This window comes from Aspergillus alliaceus (assembly GCF_009176365.1).
Source record: "Aspergillus alliaceus strain CBS 536.65 unplaced genomic scaffold BDW43scaffold_16, whole genome shotgun sequence".
NCBI classification, from domain to species: domain Eukaryota; kingdom Fungi; phylum Ascomycota; class Eurotiomycetes; order Eurotiales; family Aspergillaceae; genus Aspergillus; species Aspergillus alliaceus.
Genome location: NW_022474699.1, coordinates 1 through 15,810, shown reverse-complemented (window position 1 = coordinate 15,810; position 15,810 = coordinate 1). Strand labels below are relative to the sequence as shown.

The following is a 15,810-nucleotide window of genomic DNA, read 5'->3' as shown; positions in this document are numbered from 1 at the left end:
TAAAAAATTGTGAAACCCAAGATACGTTAATTCTTTGTAGATTGAGAAAATATGGCCTAGGTAAAAAGAATAAACTACGCAGAACCAAAAACTGAACTCCAATACACCAAACCATGCACCGAACATATCCCTGGATCATCTCTCATGTCTCAACCGTCCAACTCACTCTTGCCGTCTGCAAGATCCTGCTTGTGCAGCTCGCTCTCGCCTTCCTCCTGCTGTTCCTCTTTCTCCCTAGAACCGCCCTCGGCCTTTTCACCCTCCGGCCGTCCCATGAAGTTCTCAAATTGAGACCAAAGGGCTTCGACAGAGCTGAACTCATTGCCCACCTGCGTCCAAGGATTTAGCCAGCCACATCTACAAGAAAAGCTACACAAAAGACTGAACTTACCGAAATGATACTTTCTAAATTCCGGTTCAACCGATTGATATTCTGAAGCACTTGTTCCATTCCCTGGGCCGCTGGTTAGCTCGGGTATCAAAACACATTCTCCATTATCCCGGGTCTAAATGACATACCACCGCTATCTCTCTGACCAGTTCCTCCCGCTGTTGCTCGAAGACGGTCGGGGTGGCCGATCTGGACTTTGAACCTGGTGTCAAGGACATTTTGGATATGATGTAGACCGTAGAGATAGTTATGAAAGTAGACTTGCAAATGCACAAGATGAGAACAAAGAATTGGCGGCCACACTTCTCAGTTAAATCAACACAGGTACTACTTGCACTTTTAATGCGGGTGATTTAATACCTGACCATCATGTTCGGACCAATGTTTCTTTCTTTCTTGTGGGACCGGGACCTGATATGTCCTGATTCGGTATGGTGCCAACCACGGTCTCTTTTCTGCCGGTTATATGGTTTACCGCTTGATACTCCGCCTGTTGGTAGGCATATTTGGTTGTCTGCTATTAGTGCTCCTGACAACAGGCTCAGTAGATTATATGTGCTTATCAATGCTCTGTGTAAGCCGGTGTTGCTACAGGGCTCCTGATAGCATTTACCAGGTCTTGGGTGTCGCACTGGCGCCGGGTCAATCCCCTTAGGTCTCAATCTTTTTCGCGTACACCTCAGCAACAGAAATCGGTCAAATTTTGGGTCAGAGACGGAGTTAACAGACGCCCGCAACCGCTTTGGCAGTGTCCTGTCACTCTAGATTGATGATGGGCACGAAACTCCTTCCAGTGGTTTTACAGTTTTGGGTTGGATAGAAGATTTCAATATCCAACGTGTCAATATTCCACATTCAGACCAGGTTCCGAATGTCGCGGATCAGAAGTACAGCTTTCCGGAAAATCTAGATGCGTTCTACCGCTACCTTAAAACGAGGCAGAATACAAAAAGGAAACCTAATTTCCAGGCCTGCTAGACCGTTAGCTTCTGGAAATTCTTGTTGGTTATTCTACAGGCTCGGTCATCAGCCAATGACTCATCGAACGGTTGCCGGAAATATACCCGAACTCTCGGGTTTGGCTGTGAGCAGGAATCTGACTGTTACGTTCGTAGGGAGACAGAATCTGAATACTCAACGCCGACATTTCAGTCCTTATGATTAATCTCAAGTCCCAAGTCCTCGACCTCTACTAATTCTCAGCCTTGCTAGAGTGGTCAGGAATTCAGTCAGCTACTGAGGGATTAGTGAACAAAGCGGACATAGAATCACACATTCTAAGAGTATTGCCAGTACTGTGTGATATGCAAAGCCTTGCACCGTTCAACCAGCGACAGTGAAGAACTTTCTCTCCGAAAATTTCATATCTGGTGTGCTCCTTTATCAGTTCCCGAATTCAATCAATATCCACAACACGAGCTCCTAACACAATTGGACCCCACTTTCAGCAGAAGGATATAAACCTTCCTCCTTCCCCGTAACTCCAGACCAAAAGGCAACACCATACCTAAAACCCAATCTCCAGAAAACGAAGCCAATGAAAATGACCACACCACTACCCACAATCCTAACCTACCAACACAACGCCAACCTCCACACCATCCAAACAAAGCTAACAGCAATCCACCCATTCGACACCCTTGCAGAGCCAAACCGCAACCTCTTCAAACAAGCCACAAATGAAGACCATGTCCTCATAACCGAGGAGACAATATTCCACCCCCAAGGCGGCGGCCAACCCTCCGACACCGGCACAATCACCAGCACCACCTCAGCCGCGACCTTCACAGTCTCATCGGTGCGCATGGACGTCCTCGACGACGGACAAGTCCTTCATCTCGGCCGCTTTAGTACCCCAACGGTACCATTCACCCCGGGCGAATCAGTCACCCAAACTATCGACGCGCAAAAGCGCCTCCTTTACTCCCGTCTCCATACCGCGGGCCACGTCCTCGGCGCGGCGGTTCGACATCTTCTGGAGGATGAGATCGAGGGGTTCGACGAGCTGAAGGCGTCGCATTTTCCGGACTCGGCAGCTTGTGAGTTTCGGGGGCTGATTGAGGGAAAGTGGAAGGGGGTGATTCAGGAGAAGGTGGATGAGTTTGTTAGGGCTGAGATGCCAGTGGAGGTGGAGTGGTGGGGGGAAGAGGAGTTTAAGGAGAGGGGGTTGGAGAGGTTGATTCCCGAGAGAAGGCTGGGGCCGGGGGAGAAGTGGAGGGTTGTCAATATTGTAGGGGCGGAGGTTTACCCGTGTGGAGGGACACATGTTGAGAGGACGGATTTGTGTGGGGGGGTCACTGTTAGGAAGATTTCGAGAAGTAAGGGCGTTTCGAAGGTGGGGTATGCTGTTGATTAGGTGTAGGGGTTATATGGAAAGGATAATGCATTGGCGGAGGAGGACTGGCGGCGTGGAGAAGATTAAGACAATATATAACTAGAGGAGGTCTATAGAAGTGAAGGCTGGCGGGAGCGTGTGCGCTTGTCAAGTATATAGAGACACTATAGCTTGCGAGCAGCTCCAACAATACATAGTACATTTATTAGATAATATAAATGTGTTGTACATCATCCATAATAACATTAATTGCCGAAAATAAACCCCGGATGACCCTACGCCTATGCACCTATTCTGAGCCCTATCAAGAGCAATTGCAAGACACGGGAACATGCCTGCACAGCCGAATAACTGTGCATCAACTGGACGCCAACACTCCCCTGTGTCTGTAGCATGTCAGAAATCCGTCACTGTCGGCTCTTATCATGTAGTCAGCAGATACCTCGATTAGAGTGGTTCACTGTTGTTTATGAACGGTTACGATCCAGAGTGGGTCGTCGCGATTCTTGCTGGAACATCTCGTCCGTGGGAATGATAACCTGCTGAATATTCTACCGTGTAAACTGGCTAAGATGCAGGGCGATGAGATCCAAATATACAGTTATAGGCGCCAATTTTTGAAATTTCTCCCCATATTGTTATGTGCTGAAGTCAGACGTAGCGTTACAGCGAGCGTCAGGCTGTTCTTGGTTCTCTGTAGGCGCGTGGTTCTGCTCAACACGGTTGTTGGTAGAGCAGTCTCTTGCCGACGATAGGATCGAGGTTCCTACGTCTTTTCCTATCAGAAACGGTGGAATCGCATTCCGAGCCCGTGCGGCAATCTCGGCCGAAAATTCGTGCCCCCTTCTCCCAGTCACGCATCGTTAAAGCTCTACAAAAGTGATCAGACCAATGAACAACTCATTCCCTCCAGCTGGTCAATTGGTAATCGCAGAGCCTGCACCGGCACACGAGAGGTGGTGCCTCGTTCCGCCACCCCTCAATATATGGGATTTGTTTCAATCGATGCACGAGCCGAAGGTGCTGCACAAGATGATCCTTACAAGCAAAGCTGCGTAAGGCACCGGCGCAGGCGTTGTGATTATGTTCTTGGAGACGTCGGTATGTGGGCTCAGGGCTGCTGCAATATGCACAATGCCTTTGGCCTGTTGTCGGCGAAATCACTGAACCGCTTTCAGGGGCGCTTGTCCGTGTTTCAGGATCGCGATGTATTGATTTTTCATGGCCCGCCCAGTCGTACCTGTTCTTGAAGGTGCCGGCACAGAAAGTGCAGTAGAAGGCGCGCCGTTTCGCTCTGCCGGGCTTCGTGACTCAGTTTCTCTGTACTACTCCTGTGAGAGGAGATCGGTGTTCGGCTTCTCAGAGCTTCGTGACTGATTCGAGCGCGCAGGGATATCCAATATTTGTGAGTGGCCATTTCGATTTGAACTAGAGAGATGGTGTCCATAGGAGAGGGCCGTGGCGTCTGACTTCGCGTGACGCGTCCTCAATACGCCTAGATGAACCTTCAACAGCGATATCCGGGCCAGAGGCTAAGTTTGAAAGAGCCTGTCTTCTGTGTTCTGGTATTGGGCAGTGACTCCCGGATCGAGCCAGCGATTTGGAGGCTGGGGTGAAAATGTGAGGTGATTGATCTTTGTATGTTGTATCCAAGTGCATACGAGCATTACTAGATAGGACATTGGAGATGTCATTGTAACGCGAATCACCACTTGATTCTTGCAGCGTGGGTTCTGTGGCAGGATTCATTTTGTGGACAGTAATCAATTCCGGCCAAATATTCATTGATGTTTTGTATTATCCATTCCGGCAGCTGTCGAGAGCATAGTGTTAGCGTTTCTTATTGCGTTTCTTGTTAGGGTTAGTAGTGAGGGTACATATTGGCCGTGCAGGGAGGCAGCCGTAGACGGTGGCAACTGAGCGTCCGATGCATTCACGCTGGAGGCATCGTAGCTAGTCGCATTGGCCGTAAAAAGGTCGTTAGCGACGTACTACTAGCTACATTTGCTTAATGACAGAGTTCGAGCTCGACGGTGCTGCTAATGCCAACCCTGTGCTGTCTTTGGCCTGCCGTTCTTTCTGATTTGTTAACCACGACCGAAGGTAGAGCCCTGTGCCTACATCATTGAACAAAGGTTCCCAGTGTTATTTCCCTACCAAGGTGAAATGTGCAAGGATAAAATCGTTATTGAATTGGCCAATAAATGAATAACTAAATAAGAAGAAAGTGGACAGTCTGGAATGCTATTAAATGGGCTAATGCATGTAGACCAAGTCAGAATGCTCCTCGTTGCACGCCCTACGTCTTACGCCATGCACCCAATCTCCACTCTCGGGGACATCTGCACAATCCTTCTTTGCTGGCTAGTGCTATGATCTGACATTGGCATGAGAGTGTCTAGAGTGGTCTAATTAAGTCCAAATAAACTTTTGGCTGCTTTACGTGGTATTCCTTGGTACTGACGTCACGATGGTAATCCATCAACCTGCGTATATGGATAGTTATGACTAGTTTCACAATGACATTGCTATAGCTATCTATTCGTTTCGTGACGAGCCCTTGGATACTTCATACAACGGATTGCTAAAATGTCGTCAACTGATGTGGGTCGGCACGTCCTTCTCACGGGCGCAAATGGCTTTGTAGCCTCGCATATCCTATCGATCCTCATTGGGGTATGGAATCGAAATCTATCACCCTACGGACTACAGGACTTCTGACTTGTAACTAGCGCGGATATGCCGTCACGGCGACTGTTCGTTCCCATGGGAAAGCAGACGATATCATCAAAACCCACCCTGAATGGAAGGACCGCGTCAAGTTTGCGATCGTGGCTGATTTGAGCTCCGCAAAACCTTTTGATACCATCTTTCAAAATGCAAAGAACCCGTTTAACTATATTATCCATACTGCGTCTCCCGTGAGGTTCCAGGTGACGGATATTTGGAAAGAGATGATCGAGCCAGCCGTCATGGGGTAAGTAACTGGAATACTAAGCATACAAAAACAAGGTAACTCACAGAATCAGTACTATGGAGATCTTAAAGGCTGCCCACCATTATGGCGGCAGCGACCTGAAACGGTTTGTCCTGTTAGGCAGTGCGGTTTCCGTCTTGAACTCTTTCGAGGACTTGTCCCGAGAAGGGGTGCCGTATACTGAACGAAGTTGGAATCCCGTAAGCCAAAAGCATCCTGTTGATGACAGTAATGACATCTCACGCTGGAATAGGTTACTGCTGAACAAGCCATTGAGAATAATGACCCTGTTCTGGGGTACAACGTGTCCAAGACCATGGCCGAGAAATCTGCGTGGCAGTTCGTGAGGAAGAAGTCCCCATCTTTTGACCTGGTGGTAATAAACCCGGACTTCATCATAGGACCTATGATCCATCCCATTTCGGGCCCGAAGAATGTCGCCGAGACCAACCAGTTTGCCATCAGAAGCTTCATCGATGGAACCTATAAGCAGATCGAAGATGCGACGTTTCCTTTCTACCATTTCGTGAGTCTCCCTTAGGCTTCACCGCAGTAAGAGATGAATCAATACCCAAAATGTCTGGCTAATGCATTGTATATATCAGGTGGATGTCCGCGACGTGGCCCAGAGCCATGCTGATGCGTTGACGAATCCTGCAGCGGCAAACCAACGTATTCTTCTTATCTCGGACCTTATAGCGCCACAATTGGTCGCTAACGTCATCCGGAAGAACTTTCCTGCGCTCAAAGATCGAGTACCTGAGGGTAATCCCTCGCAGATTTTGCCCTCTGGCGTCCACCCGACGGGATGGGATATGCGGGTCAGTCTTGACATCCTTGCTAAGGGCACTAAGGAGGGTAAATGGAACTATATCGACCTCGAAACTAGCGTTACTGATACTGTTAACTCAATGATCGAGCATAATGTAATTTAACTGTTCAGTTGTTGTACCTGAATTTCGCCGTTTGAAAAAGAAGTCTAAACAAAACTACTGCAGGCCTTCGTGCAGGAAATATGTGACTAGCGCGCTCGCTACTCTGATCATCTGTGATAAGGGTTCAAAATCTATACTCCATGTTCAATATCATGGAAACTCAGAACAAGGGCGATCAAATGGAGATTGTAGCCGGCGTCTAGCTTCCTGACCGGCAGGTGCGTCACCCACCACACTTATAATTTGGCTACCAATTGCGCAGCCCTCGGCGATATCCTGGACCAACAGGAAGTGCTCGCGCTTGCTGACACCGAATCCAAGAGCTGCTAGCGTATTTTCAGGCAAAGCACGGATACGATTCATAAGCTGGGGAGGATCTGAACTAAGTTCATTGGTGGCCCCGGTGACGCCCATTCGTGAAATAACATAGATAAACGAGTTGGCGATCTGGCATAGAGCTTTCATGCGAGAAACAGAAGCTGCTGGGGAGGTAACTGGGGCATAGGGACGACTATATTCAGTGTATTAATACAGACAATGTTTCCCTCTCGAGCAATTCTTAAAACATTTTCTATCCTACTCACCTGCTCTGGTTGCGTAGATTTCTGAAACGAACTGCTTCCTCGGGAGGAAGATCAGCCATCACAAAGCCATTGACACCCCCTTCCTTGCAGTCCTTCATTAGACGGTGTTCTCCATAGCGAATGAATGGATTATAGTATCCCATTAGAAGAACCGGTGCCTCGGTTCCCCCCCGAGTGTCATTCCGTTCCTCTTCACTAGTTGTAGGTATGCTAGACTCGAGAATTGCCATCTTTTCAGGTAACGATCGTAATAGAGAAATCAAGTTGGCTCAAGGAGAAAAGCTGCCTACTAAAAAGCGGACATAGCGAAAGGAAAGTGATAGCGTGGAATGCTTCTAAGATAACCTAGCGCCAAGTCACTGCCATGCGAAGTCATGATCCCTGCGTCTGGACAGATTTGCAATCATGAATGGCCAGCAAGCTCGCATGACTAGCTAGATAGTTCAAAGAAGAACTCTGGAATCGATTGTCTCACGCTTTCCATGCAGGGACTTTTTACCCGCTCTCCCTATAAGCCTACTCCGCAACATCGTTATTACATGGGAGCTTTAAATACTTAGCTTTTTCTATTCAAATATGTATTACAGCTATCTCTGAAACTTTAAGTGTTTCAGCTTAACATTCCCTAACGCTGGATTTTAATAAATGAGATATACTCAGAACTCTATGCTGGTCCTAAATATCTATTTGCAATTGTGATATTCTTTTAAAATGCGCGTTATATCAAATCAATAAATCCTGAGCAGTAGGAGGATCCGTTCCCCGTAATTGGACATCGATCTACCACTAATTTTCGTATTCCATGCCAGCCTCCCGTCTTAGTGAGCCATAGAGACCCACATAATCGCCATGGCCGCCTTTCAGCTCCACAACTCTGGCTAGGTGCATATCAGCTACTTCCGACGCGCGTAGCCGTGTACCGGCCATTATTATGAAGTCTTAAGTTAAGCGCATTTGGCGGATGGTCGAGATGGAAATAGAAGTCCTGCATAATACTGTCAGGCAATTAAATTGACCGCCTATTGACACCGCCTTCGTTCCCTTTCTTCCTCATCTATACCCCCCACTAGTCTATATACAAACAATGAAGTCTAGTTAGTCAAACACAATCAGTTCTTCATAAGAAATCATCGTATCCTAAAGGGAGGCGATACGGTGACATAGTGAGGACTAATTTAGAGAGACAGATCTGGTCGATTTCAGTACTGCGTACTGGATAATGAATATTATGAATCAAAAGAGCAAGCGTATAGTCCTAGATCCTCGTTCCATTCCGCTTTTATAGAGCTACTCGGCTTTAGCGTGCCAACTCAGTATTCAAGAACCTCACTACTTCAGACTAGCCTCTCTGATAATAGGTCCTCTTGCTACAGCCACTATATTTGCTGTTGGGACCCACGGCGATAGGTGGAGGATACGAGATGTTGAATTAATGGATGCAAATATATACCACCTCTGTTTGGATGTGGATCACAAACCTCCTTCTCGTTGAATTTTTCACATATAAACTACCGAGTAGGAAACGGTTATTTTTGGCTCAGTGTTGCTCGCTTTAGGAAATAAGATTATGCACGGCCGCCACTGGCACCGCTCACTACCAAAGCGACGCTCAACTCGAGATAATCCTAAACTCAATCACCAGACTTAGCACACTAGACCTGGACAGTGAGTGTCAGTGTCGCACAAGAATACCCAATAATTCGAATCTGTCGCGAATTGACACTCTGCCACCGTCTTAGCTTGTCCTACTTCACCTAACGCCTCAAGGCTATGCGCACGGTCCATAGGGCAGCGGGTCAGAGATAGTCTGCAGAAGAAAGCAAATTGCATTATTGAGAGGCTTAGCCTCTTCATTCGGCGCTAGCTTATGGTTGTTCTTCACTTGTTCTTCACTTTATGCGGCTGTCTAAGCATATATAGGATTCCTTGCGGTCCGACCAAGGTTAGCAATTGAGTGCTCAGGACTTGATATACATCGCTTTGAGCGAGTACGTCTAGAGTAATCTTGACTCAGTCTTCCGCAGACGGGTGTTCTGAACGGCAGTTAACTGGTATGCATGCCTTTGCCACTTAATCATTTGTCCAAGGCACATGTGGCGACTTCGGCAATGACAGCCAATGCATCGTATATGTCTTTCTTTGGGAATATTACACAGGCTGAATATAACATGGCCAAATGGGCTCATCCAAAGCAGTCGGCCACAGTCCGGGAAAATTGTCCCAAAGGCTCTTTGGCCTCTGCGAAACAGAAACGATCAGGGCAAAGGCCCTGACGGGATATGAGGGCTCTGGATCAGTCTACAGTATATGATTCAAAAATGATCCCAATAGGGAAATTCCAGCTGGCCTTTAAACCGTTGGCCAAGGTCCAGCGATAAGCGTTGCAAGTGGGGTGTTGGCCGGGTTGTTTGAAGGAGGCAATTGGGATACCGACCATGACAATGATCTCCATCCCACAGCTTTAGCTTAATATCATTGGCGCCTGTTTACCTAAAATCGACAAACAGCTAGGTATGCGTTGGTGTGAGCTTATAGCGTTCTTGACATTAGGTCTAGGTGCCATTAGTGTGGAATCCAAGTTATTATTGTTGAGCTTTTCTAATAGTGACTAATCTAGATGGTTATGTCGTGCCATATAACTTAATAAAAGAACTTTGTAAGTCGTATTATCTTTCGCTACAATCATGACAACTTGGGCTATATGTGTCATATTAGAAGCCTAACCCTAACCCTTGGATGCATGCCATAAGTACCCACAGGCTTTCACCTACACTGTCCGTTTCATTATCTCTTCTTTGGTGGTGTGGCGTGGCTCCATGTATGCACGATGTTTGTACTTGAATTTTGTTCTTATTTTCAATCTTTTCTAGTTATTTTGATCCCGAAGAGGTGAACAGCCCCTAGGCGTTGACTGAGGCATGGTGCGCGCAGAATTGGATAAAACCTCATCATTTATTTGCAGCAAATCCACCGCAGGGATACGGAATACTTGCGTATTTCCGTCGAACTGCCAAGGTATGGAAGGAAGCTATACTTCGGGATTTGCTCCGGGGGAGAACAAATATTCAGTAAATCAGATCCTCACCCCGCGGGGATCAGTTCCTCATGCGGAGAGATGTGGGTCGGACTGCGCAGCGACAAGAAACCTGTCTCACTGAATGTCTCTCATTTGGGTAATTCTCCGGCTGGTGTCTTGTATGATGCAAGACATAAATATCCCACTTGGTCTGTCAATAAATTGCATAGGTGCCCTTATATATTTGGCATAACTGTGTGAAATCTAGTACTTGCAATGAAGATCAATCAACTGACATTCGCGGCCCTTGCCCTGTGTGGCTCAGCCCTGGGGTCTCCAACCCTCTCGGGCAGACAAGATCAAAAAGCAGGATACCTCTCTGTTTATTGGACAACAAACGATGAAAGCGTCTACTTCGCCTTAAGCGACAATAGCGACCCACTAGGATTCTCCCCTATTAACAACAATAAGCCTGTAGTGACCCCAACTGTCGGCACCAAGGCTGTACGGGACACAAGTATCATTGTTGGGGAGGGCGACAATGTTGGGAAATACTGGATTATTGGTACTGATCTGAACATCGGCTCCGTGAGTCTCTTTACTCTGCGTTGGATGTGTGAACTGGCTGACTGAAGTAGACGAACTGGGGCGATGCGGTCCGCACTGGCTCACGTGGCATATATGTGTGGGAGAGCACCGACTTGATTACTTGGAGCGAGGGTGCTCTAGTGACGGTCGAGGATAGTACCGCTGGAATGGTGTGGGCTCCAGATGCTATTTGGGATGCCGAACAAGGTGAGTCCTTCAGTAGAAAGACGATAAACGGAACTGACTATCGCAGGGCAATACCTCGTTCATTGGGCTTCGAAGTTTGTATGTCTATCTAGTCCTACAACGCTACGAGTAAAGAAGCCAACTAATGTATTACAGTATTCCGCCGATGATACAAACCACACGGGCGCTGCGACCACAGCCAACATTCTCCGCTACGCACACACGAAGGACTTCAAGACCTTCACCGAGCCGAAGACTTACATCGATAGTTCTACGGACGTGATCGACCTGTGCTTTTTCCGGGTTGATGACAATACGTTCTTGCGCTCGTACGTCAATAGCAGCGCATCTGGTTTACCTGTGCAGATCAGCACCAATGGGCTGTTTGGTGACTGGTCGAGTCTCGGTACTGTTGCCGATAGCACTAGCTATGAAGCTCCCTATTTCTTTGCGGATAACATGAGTAGCGGTAAGGGATATTTACTCGCCGACGTTGTCGGTAGCAACCCTGGATTGTCCGGATGGACGTCGTCCGATCTGAAGAAAGGCATCTTTATCAAGGATTCTTCGCACGATTTGACTTTTATGCGACACAATTCCGTCCTTTCTGTTACACAAAGCCAATACGATGCGCTGAAAGCGATGTGACGAACTGTCCCTGGCAGGAGTAGCAGGATTTGAGTTCGGGGTTTCTACTTGTATATACTCAAGCTTGGAGTTAAGTCTCATTGTTTGTGAATCGAATTGTCGAACGCGTATCTCTTTCATGCTTTTCTCACCACTAAATTAAGTCTTCAGTTCAGTAGAATCTTAATGGCCTATACTCCAACTAATACACAGATCTAATGGCAGGCGTATTGTTACATGCTAACCTCCCATCCGCGCCAAGATGGAGGTGTAGGAACGGCATATTCTTAATTGACGCAGGAGGAATTACACCAAATCAGTCAATAGTATCTAAAACAGATGACTTGATAATGCTCCGCAGCCTGTGCTTCTTGTCGATCTACCAATCAGCCATAAGTCAAAATTTAGAGAGCCTGGGATAGCCTATACAAAACATGCGTACCCCTTACTACGGGATATTTCCTTGCATTCTGGTTGAAAGAGTGACAATCAGGGCATTTTTCCCAACACGTGAATTAGGCAGACATTTTTTCTCTGTGGGTGCTATTGGTTCCAGTGTCCCGGGGGCTTATAGCTGACTAGAACATGTAGCAAATGCTGTAGGTATTGTTATTCATGGGCCATTGTGATTCGTATCTGACTTCTGACACCCCCACACGCATGTCATATGAAAAGACAGATATTGAAACTGATCACAGGGCCATAGATATTCGGACCCATAAGTCTATATGCTTGACCAGATCAGCTCAGACCAATTTACCTCTGCCAGGTGCGCACTTCATCAATCTGTTCAAGCTCACCATGAGAGCAACAACAATGACCATCCGGGCTTTGGAGAAAGTTCCAGGGTCTGCGGTGGACTTTGGCGCACAGATTGACAATGTAGACCTGGAGGACTTGACAAGTGAGAGCTGGCCCAATTTTGCATCCAAACGAGTAACTAAAAATTGCTCTTTAACAGATGACGAGTTCTCCAAAATCAGAGATATCCTTTACCATCAACATATTGTCGTGTTCAAGAACCAGCAAGGGCTTTCTTCTAAGGCCCAGTACGAACTTACCAAGCGCTTTGACCCGGGCGCAGATCACTATGGCCATGACAATATCATTGATGGCGAATCTACCAAGCTTCATGGCAACTTCAAGCCGGTGGTGCACCAGCCTCAGGTCCAGGTGAAGGGAAACGGCTTTGTAGAGTCCTACGAGGGCCTCCACAACATACAGCTACTACATCCTCATCACCGAAACTTCCACCGTGACTGTATCTCCGAGGACAAGGATCATGAGTTCACGCGATTTTACCGCTGGCATATTGATGCTGCGCTGTATGATCTCTACCCACCGAAGGTCACGACCCTAATGGCCGTGCGGGTACCCAAGGGTCGCCGGCAGATAGTATTATATGACGACGGATCCGGGGAGACACTAGATGCCTCGCTAGCAACGACCGCGTTTGTCAGTGGCAACAGAATGTTCGAGATGCTCTCTCCGGAAGACCAACAATTTGTCAAAACGAGCAGTGTTGAATATGCACCACATCCGTGAGTACCACCCAGTATAGTAAAGGATTTATAATAGTCAGCTCACCCTAGTTAACCCAGCCACGTATGGAGGGGAAAGGCTCGGTCATTCTCTAACGGTCTCCGTTTATATTCCGAAGGCCATGAACTGTCTGAGTCCGACCTGCCCAGCTTTGACCGGGCCAAAATACAGATCTTACCGATGGTCTGGAAGAACCCCGTAACGAGGAAACTCGCCCTTCAAATCCATGCACCAGCTGTTCGTAGGATTCACCTTCAGGATGGGGGCGTTATTGATGACCTCGCGCGGATTCGGGACATTGTCTATCGGCTACAACGCCCCGCTATTAGTCCACAATACGTATACGCACACGATTGGAGCGAGGGAGATCTAGTGCTCTTCAATAACCATGGCACGTTGCACACGGTCGTGGGTACGTTACAGCCGGATGAGATTCGCCTCTTTCGGCAGTGCAACCTTGCGGCGTCGGAACCTCCTGAAGGGCCATGATTTTCCACACTTTTTGTCAACTTTCCGTCCCTCCAGTAGGATCTACGTAATATAGCATGTGCGATATGGCTATGTATTAACATTACGTGAAAGGTTCATTGTGTAGCTTATCACAGAGGAAGGCCCGCACCAACATAGCCAACACAGTTTACATACGCATACTACGGCCTCACTTTTGACTACATCCGTTGTGACAGCCAAATATAGGCCATGATGCAGGCAACCTGTAGCATCGATGACAGATTTAGATGATTAGATGTGAACCGATTGTGCCCACAACAGGATTCTTGTAGATGAAAGAGATTGTGAAGCTTTTCAAGACTAGTTAACCAAGCTGATAATAGAAGCGCCCCCGACAACGGATCACACTCTAACCAAATCTATTAAAGACCACTATAAACAGTCTAGGGTAGCTTCTATACTTTCTTCTTCAGCCTTTGGTCATGTTGAATTATACGGGACGGGATTCGTCTAATCTACATAATTTTGGCAAGCTGTATATATTGGATAACGCTATAACAGTCAAAGTAGTAATAGCAGTTTAGATAATCACTGGAAGTAACTTGGTCCTTTCAAAATTTGATCATATTCATACAACAAAAAGAAGAAGTGGAAAACCCCGTGACCGGCGCTGTTACCAATTAAGGGTGTGTGGAGAAACTAACAAGTACCATCAACTCACCCTCATACGGCCTCAGTTCCTAAACTGTGTCTCAAGCGCATATGCAATGCTATGCTAAGGGTCCAGACGGGGAGCGATTCGGAATATCCGGGGAAACATAATTTCAGGGTTGTTTGAGGAGAGTCGTCGTGTCGAACAAGAGGCTGACTCCGGCATTAGGCAACAAGGAGTCACTAATCATACAACAGCAGAGTGAGCAAATTTTCCAATGGTTCTTTTAGCTCGACGTCCTTTTAAATGCCAACCGGCAACCTACGCGCAATAATATCTCAGTGCCCCAGCTCATTGCAATTTCTTGTTGTGAAACCAATATGGACGTCCAATTCGAGTATCCACACGCATCACTATGCCTCTCACCGATTTCAGCCCATATGCAGGTAACTTTGTCTGACCGGGATATCCAGGCAAGCATGCAAACTAAATAGGCGCATAGCGACAGCGTATGAACCAGACGTTGCTGTAGCCTATATTCACGTATCCTCAGCGCCGAGTATATTCCCGAATAACGCACGATACCCTCAGGCTGACACTCGGTATCGCCGAGATCTTCCAGATTCAGGTTCGATGTGTCCGTACTAGCTCCGGAGTTGAAGGGTTCAATTGTCTAAAAGTGGAGCGTGTAGTCGAGCATTTTGGTAATATGACCCTTCCTGCGCATAACCTCGCCGGCATGATGAGGGCGTATTCCCGACTGGCGTGAACTCGGGCACGGCTTCTTAACTCGAAGAGCGAAAATCCAACTCGAGGTTTGCAGGTATGAGGATATTTTCGATCAACAGACTATCTAAAGCACATGTACTTCGACCTTGCCCGTTTTTGTCAGTTTAGCTGATGCTGGCTGTGTAGCGAGGGATGGGTTCGTTCGCCAGCAGGATATGGCTCGAGATCCATGTTAACTTGAAATGTTGACAATTTGGGTGCGGGGATGCCAACACCGAGGTTATCCTGAATATTCCCGGAGCCCCGGCGGGGCGGTTTAACTTGATAGAGCAAAAGCAGTCCGTGAGGCAGCCACGTTGTCATTCGAAAACACCGTGTTTCGGTCCATAAAGACCGAAGGCGAGAAAAAAAAGGTCTCGACTGAAAAAGTGGCCCTTTTGAATCCACAAGATGGGGCATTGGGTTGACAATCCGAAGTGGGTTCTTATAAATGGCACGATCCGGATCCACGACTATCTAGTGCTACCACTACTGGTATCTAGGTCCTTGGCAAGTCGAATAAATTGAGAGAAGGTATTACGTTTTCCCGCCGAGGATGCAACCCTCGCCACTATCGCACACGCTATATCACCATCATGACAGGGGTTCCAAATGCCTAGAAATTACAAGAGTGCTCAGAGTTGCCCCTCTGATGTCGAAGTTCTACCTAAATGACCCGCTACTATGGAGGACAGCGCCAGGATAGCTTCCTTTTTCAACAGCTTAACGGTGGAATCTCTACACAACGTTCTGGGGGGG

At 47.4% G+C, this 15,810-nt stretch overlaps 6 protein-coding genes across 6 annotated transcripts; 4 read left to right on the top strand and 2 right to left on the bottom strand.

Moving 5' to 3' along the window:
• Nucleotides 1-22: 22 nt before the first annotated feature.
• BDW43DRAFT_273120 (DASH complex subunit DAD1) lies at nt 23-749 on the bottom strand. The gene is made up of 3 exons (XM_032041591.1): nt 520-749; nt 392-454; nt 23-329 (listed from the first exon to the last, which is right to left on the bottom strand). The coding sequence occupies exons 1-3, from the start codon at nt 607-609 to the stop codon at nt 150-152; spliced, it is 333 nt and encodes a 110-aa protein (XP_031901262.1). The 5' UTR covers nt 610-749; the 3' UTR covers nt 23-149.
• A 1,185-nt stretch (nt 750-1,934) lies between these two features.
• On the top strand, nt 1,935-2,747 carry BDW43DRAFT_299511 (putative alanine--tRNA ligase; the record flags this gene model as incomplete). Its single annotated transcript, XM_032044734.1, has 1 exon — nt 1,935-2,747. The coding sequence occupies one exon, from the start codon at nt 1,935-1,937 to the stop codon at nt 2,745-2,747; it is 813 nt and encodes a 270-aa protein (XP_031901261.1).
• Nucleotides 2,748-5,315: 2,568 nt separating this feature from the next.
• On the top strand, nt 5,316-6,638 carry BDW43DRAFT_299510 (NAD dependent epimerase/dehydratase; the record flags this gene model as incomplete). Its single annotated transcript, XM_032044733.1, has 5 exons — nt 5,316-5,402; nt 5,459-5,703; nt 5,756-5,903; nt 5,957-6,229; nt 6,309-6,638. The coding sequence occupies 5 exons, from the start codon at nt 5,316-5,318 to the stop codon at nt 6,636-6,638; spliced, it is 1,083 nt and encodes a 360-aa protein (XP_031901260.1).
• Nucleotides 6,639-6,788: 150 nt separating this feature from the next.
• Nucleotides 6,789-7,452, bottom strand: BDW43DRAFT_310090 (tryptophan synthase subunit alpha; the record flags this gene model as incomplete). The annotated part of the gene is made up of 2 exons (XM_032046832.1): nt 6,789-7,149; nt 7,223-7,452. 2 exons carry the CDS (start codon nt 7,450-7,452, stop codon nt 6,789-6,791), a joined length of 591 nt encoding a protein of 196 aa, XP_031901259.1.
• A 3,032-nt stretch (nt 7,453-10,484) lies between these two features.
• BDW43DRAFT_55153 (glycoside hydrolase family 43 protein) lies at nt 10,485-11,728 on the top strand. The gene is made up of 4 exons (XM_032050228.1): nt 10,485-10,826; nt 10,877-11,033; nt 11,080-11,111; nt 11,169-11,728. Exons 1-4 carry the CDS (start codon nt 10,515-10,517, stop codon nt 11,658-11,660), a joined length of 993 nt encoding a protein of 330 aa, XP_031901258.1. The 5' UTR covers nt 10,485-10,514; the 3' UTR covers nt 11,661-11,728.
• A 727-nt stretch (nt 11,729-12,455) lies between these two features.
• On the top strand, nt 12,456-14,289 carry BDW43DRAFT_318760 (TauD/TfdA dioxygenase family protein; the record flags this gene model as incomplete). Its single annotated transcript, XM_032048753.1, has 3 exons — nt 12,456-12,543; nt 12,601-13,180; nt 13,241-14,289. The coding sequence occupies 3 exons, from the start codon at nt 12,456-12,458 to the stop codon at nt 13,668-13,670; spliced, it is 1,098 nt and encodes a 365-aa protein (XP_031901257.1). The 3' UTR covers nt 13,671-14,289.
• Between the last annotated feature and the right edge of the window lie 1,521 nt (nt 14,290-15,810).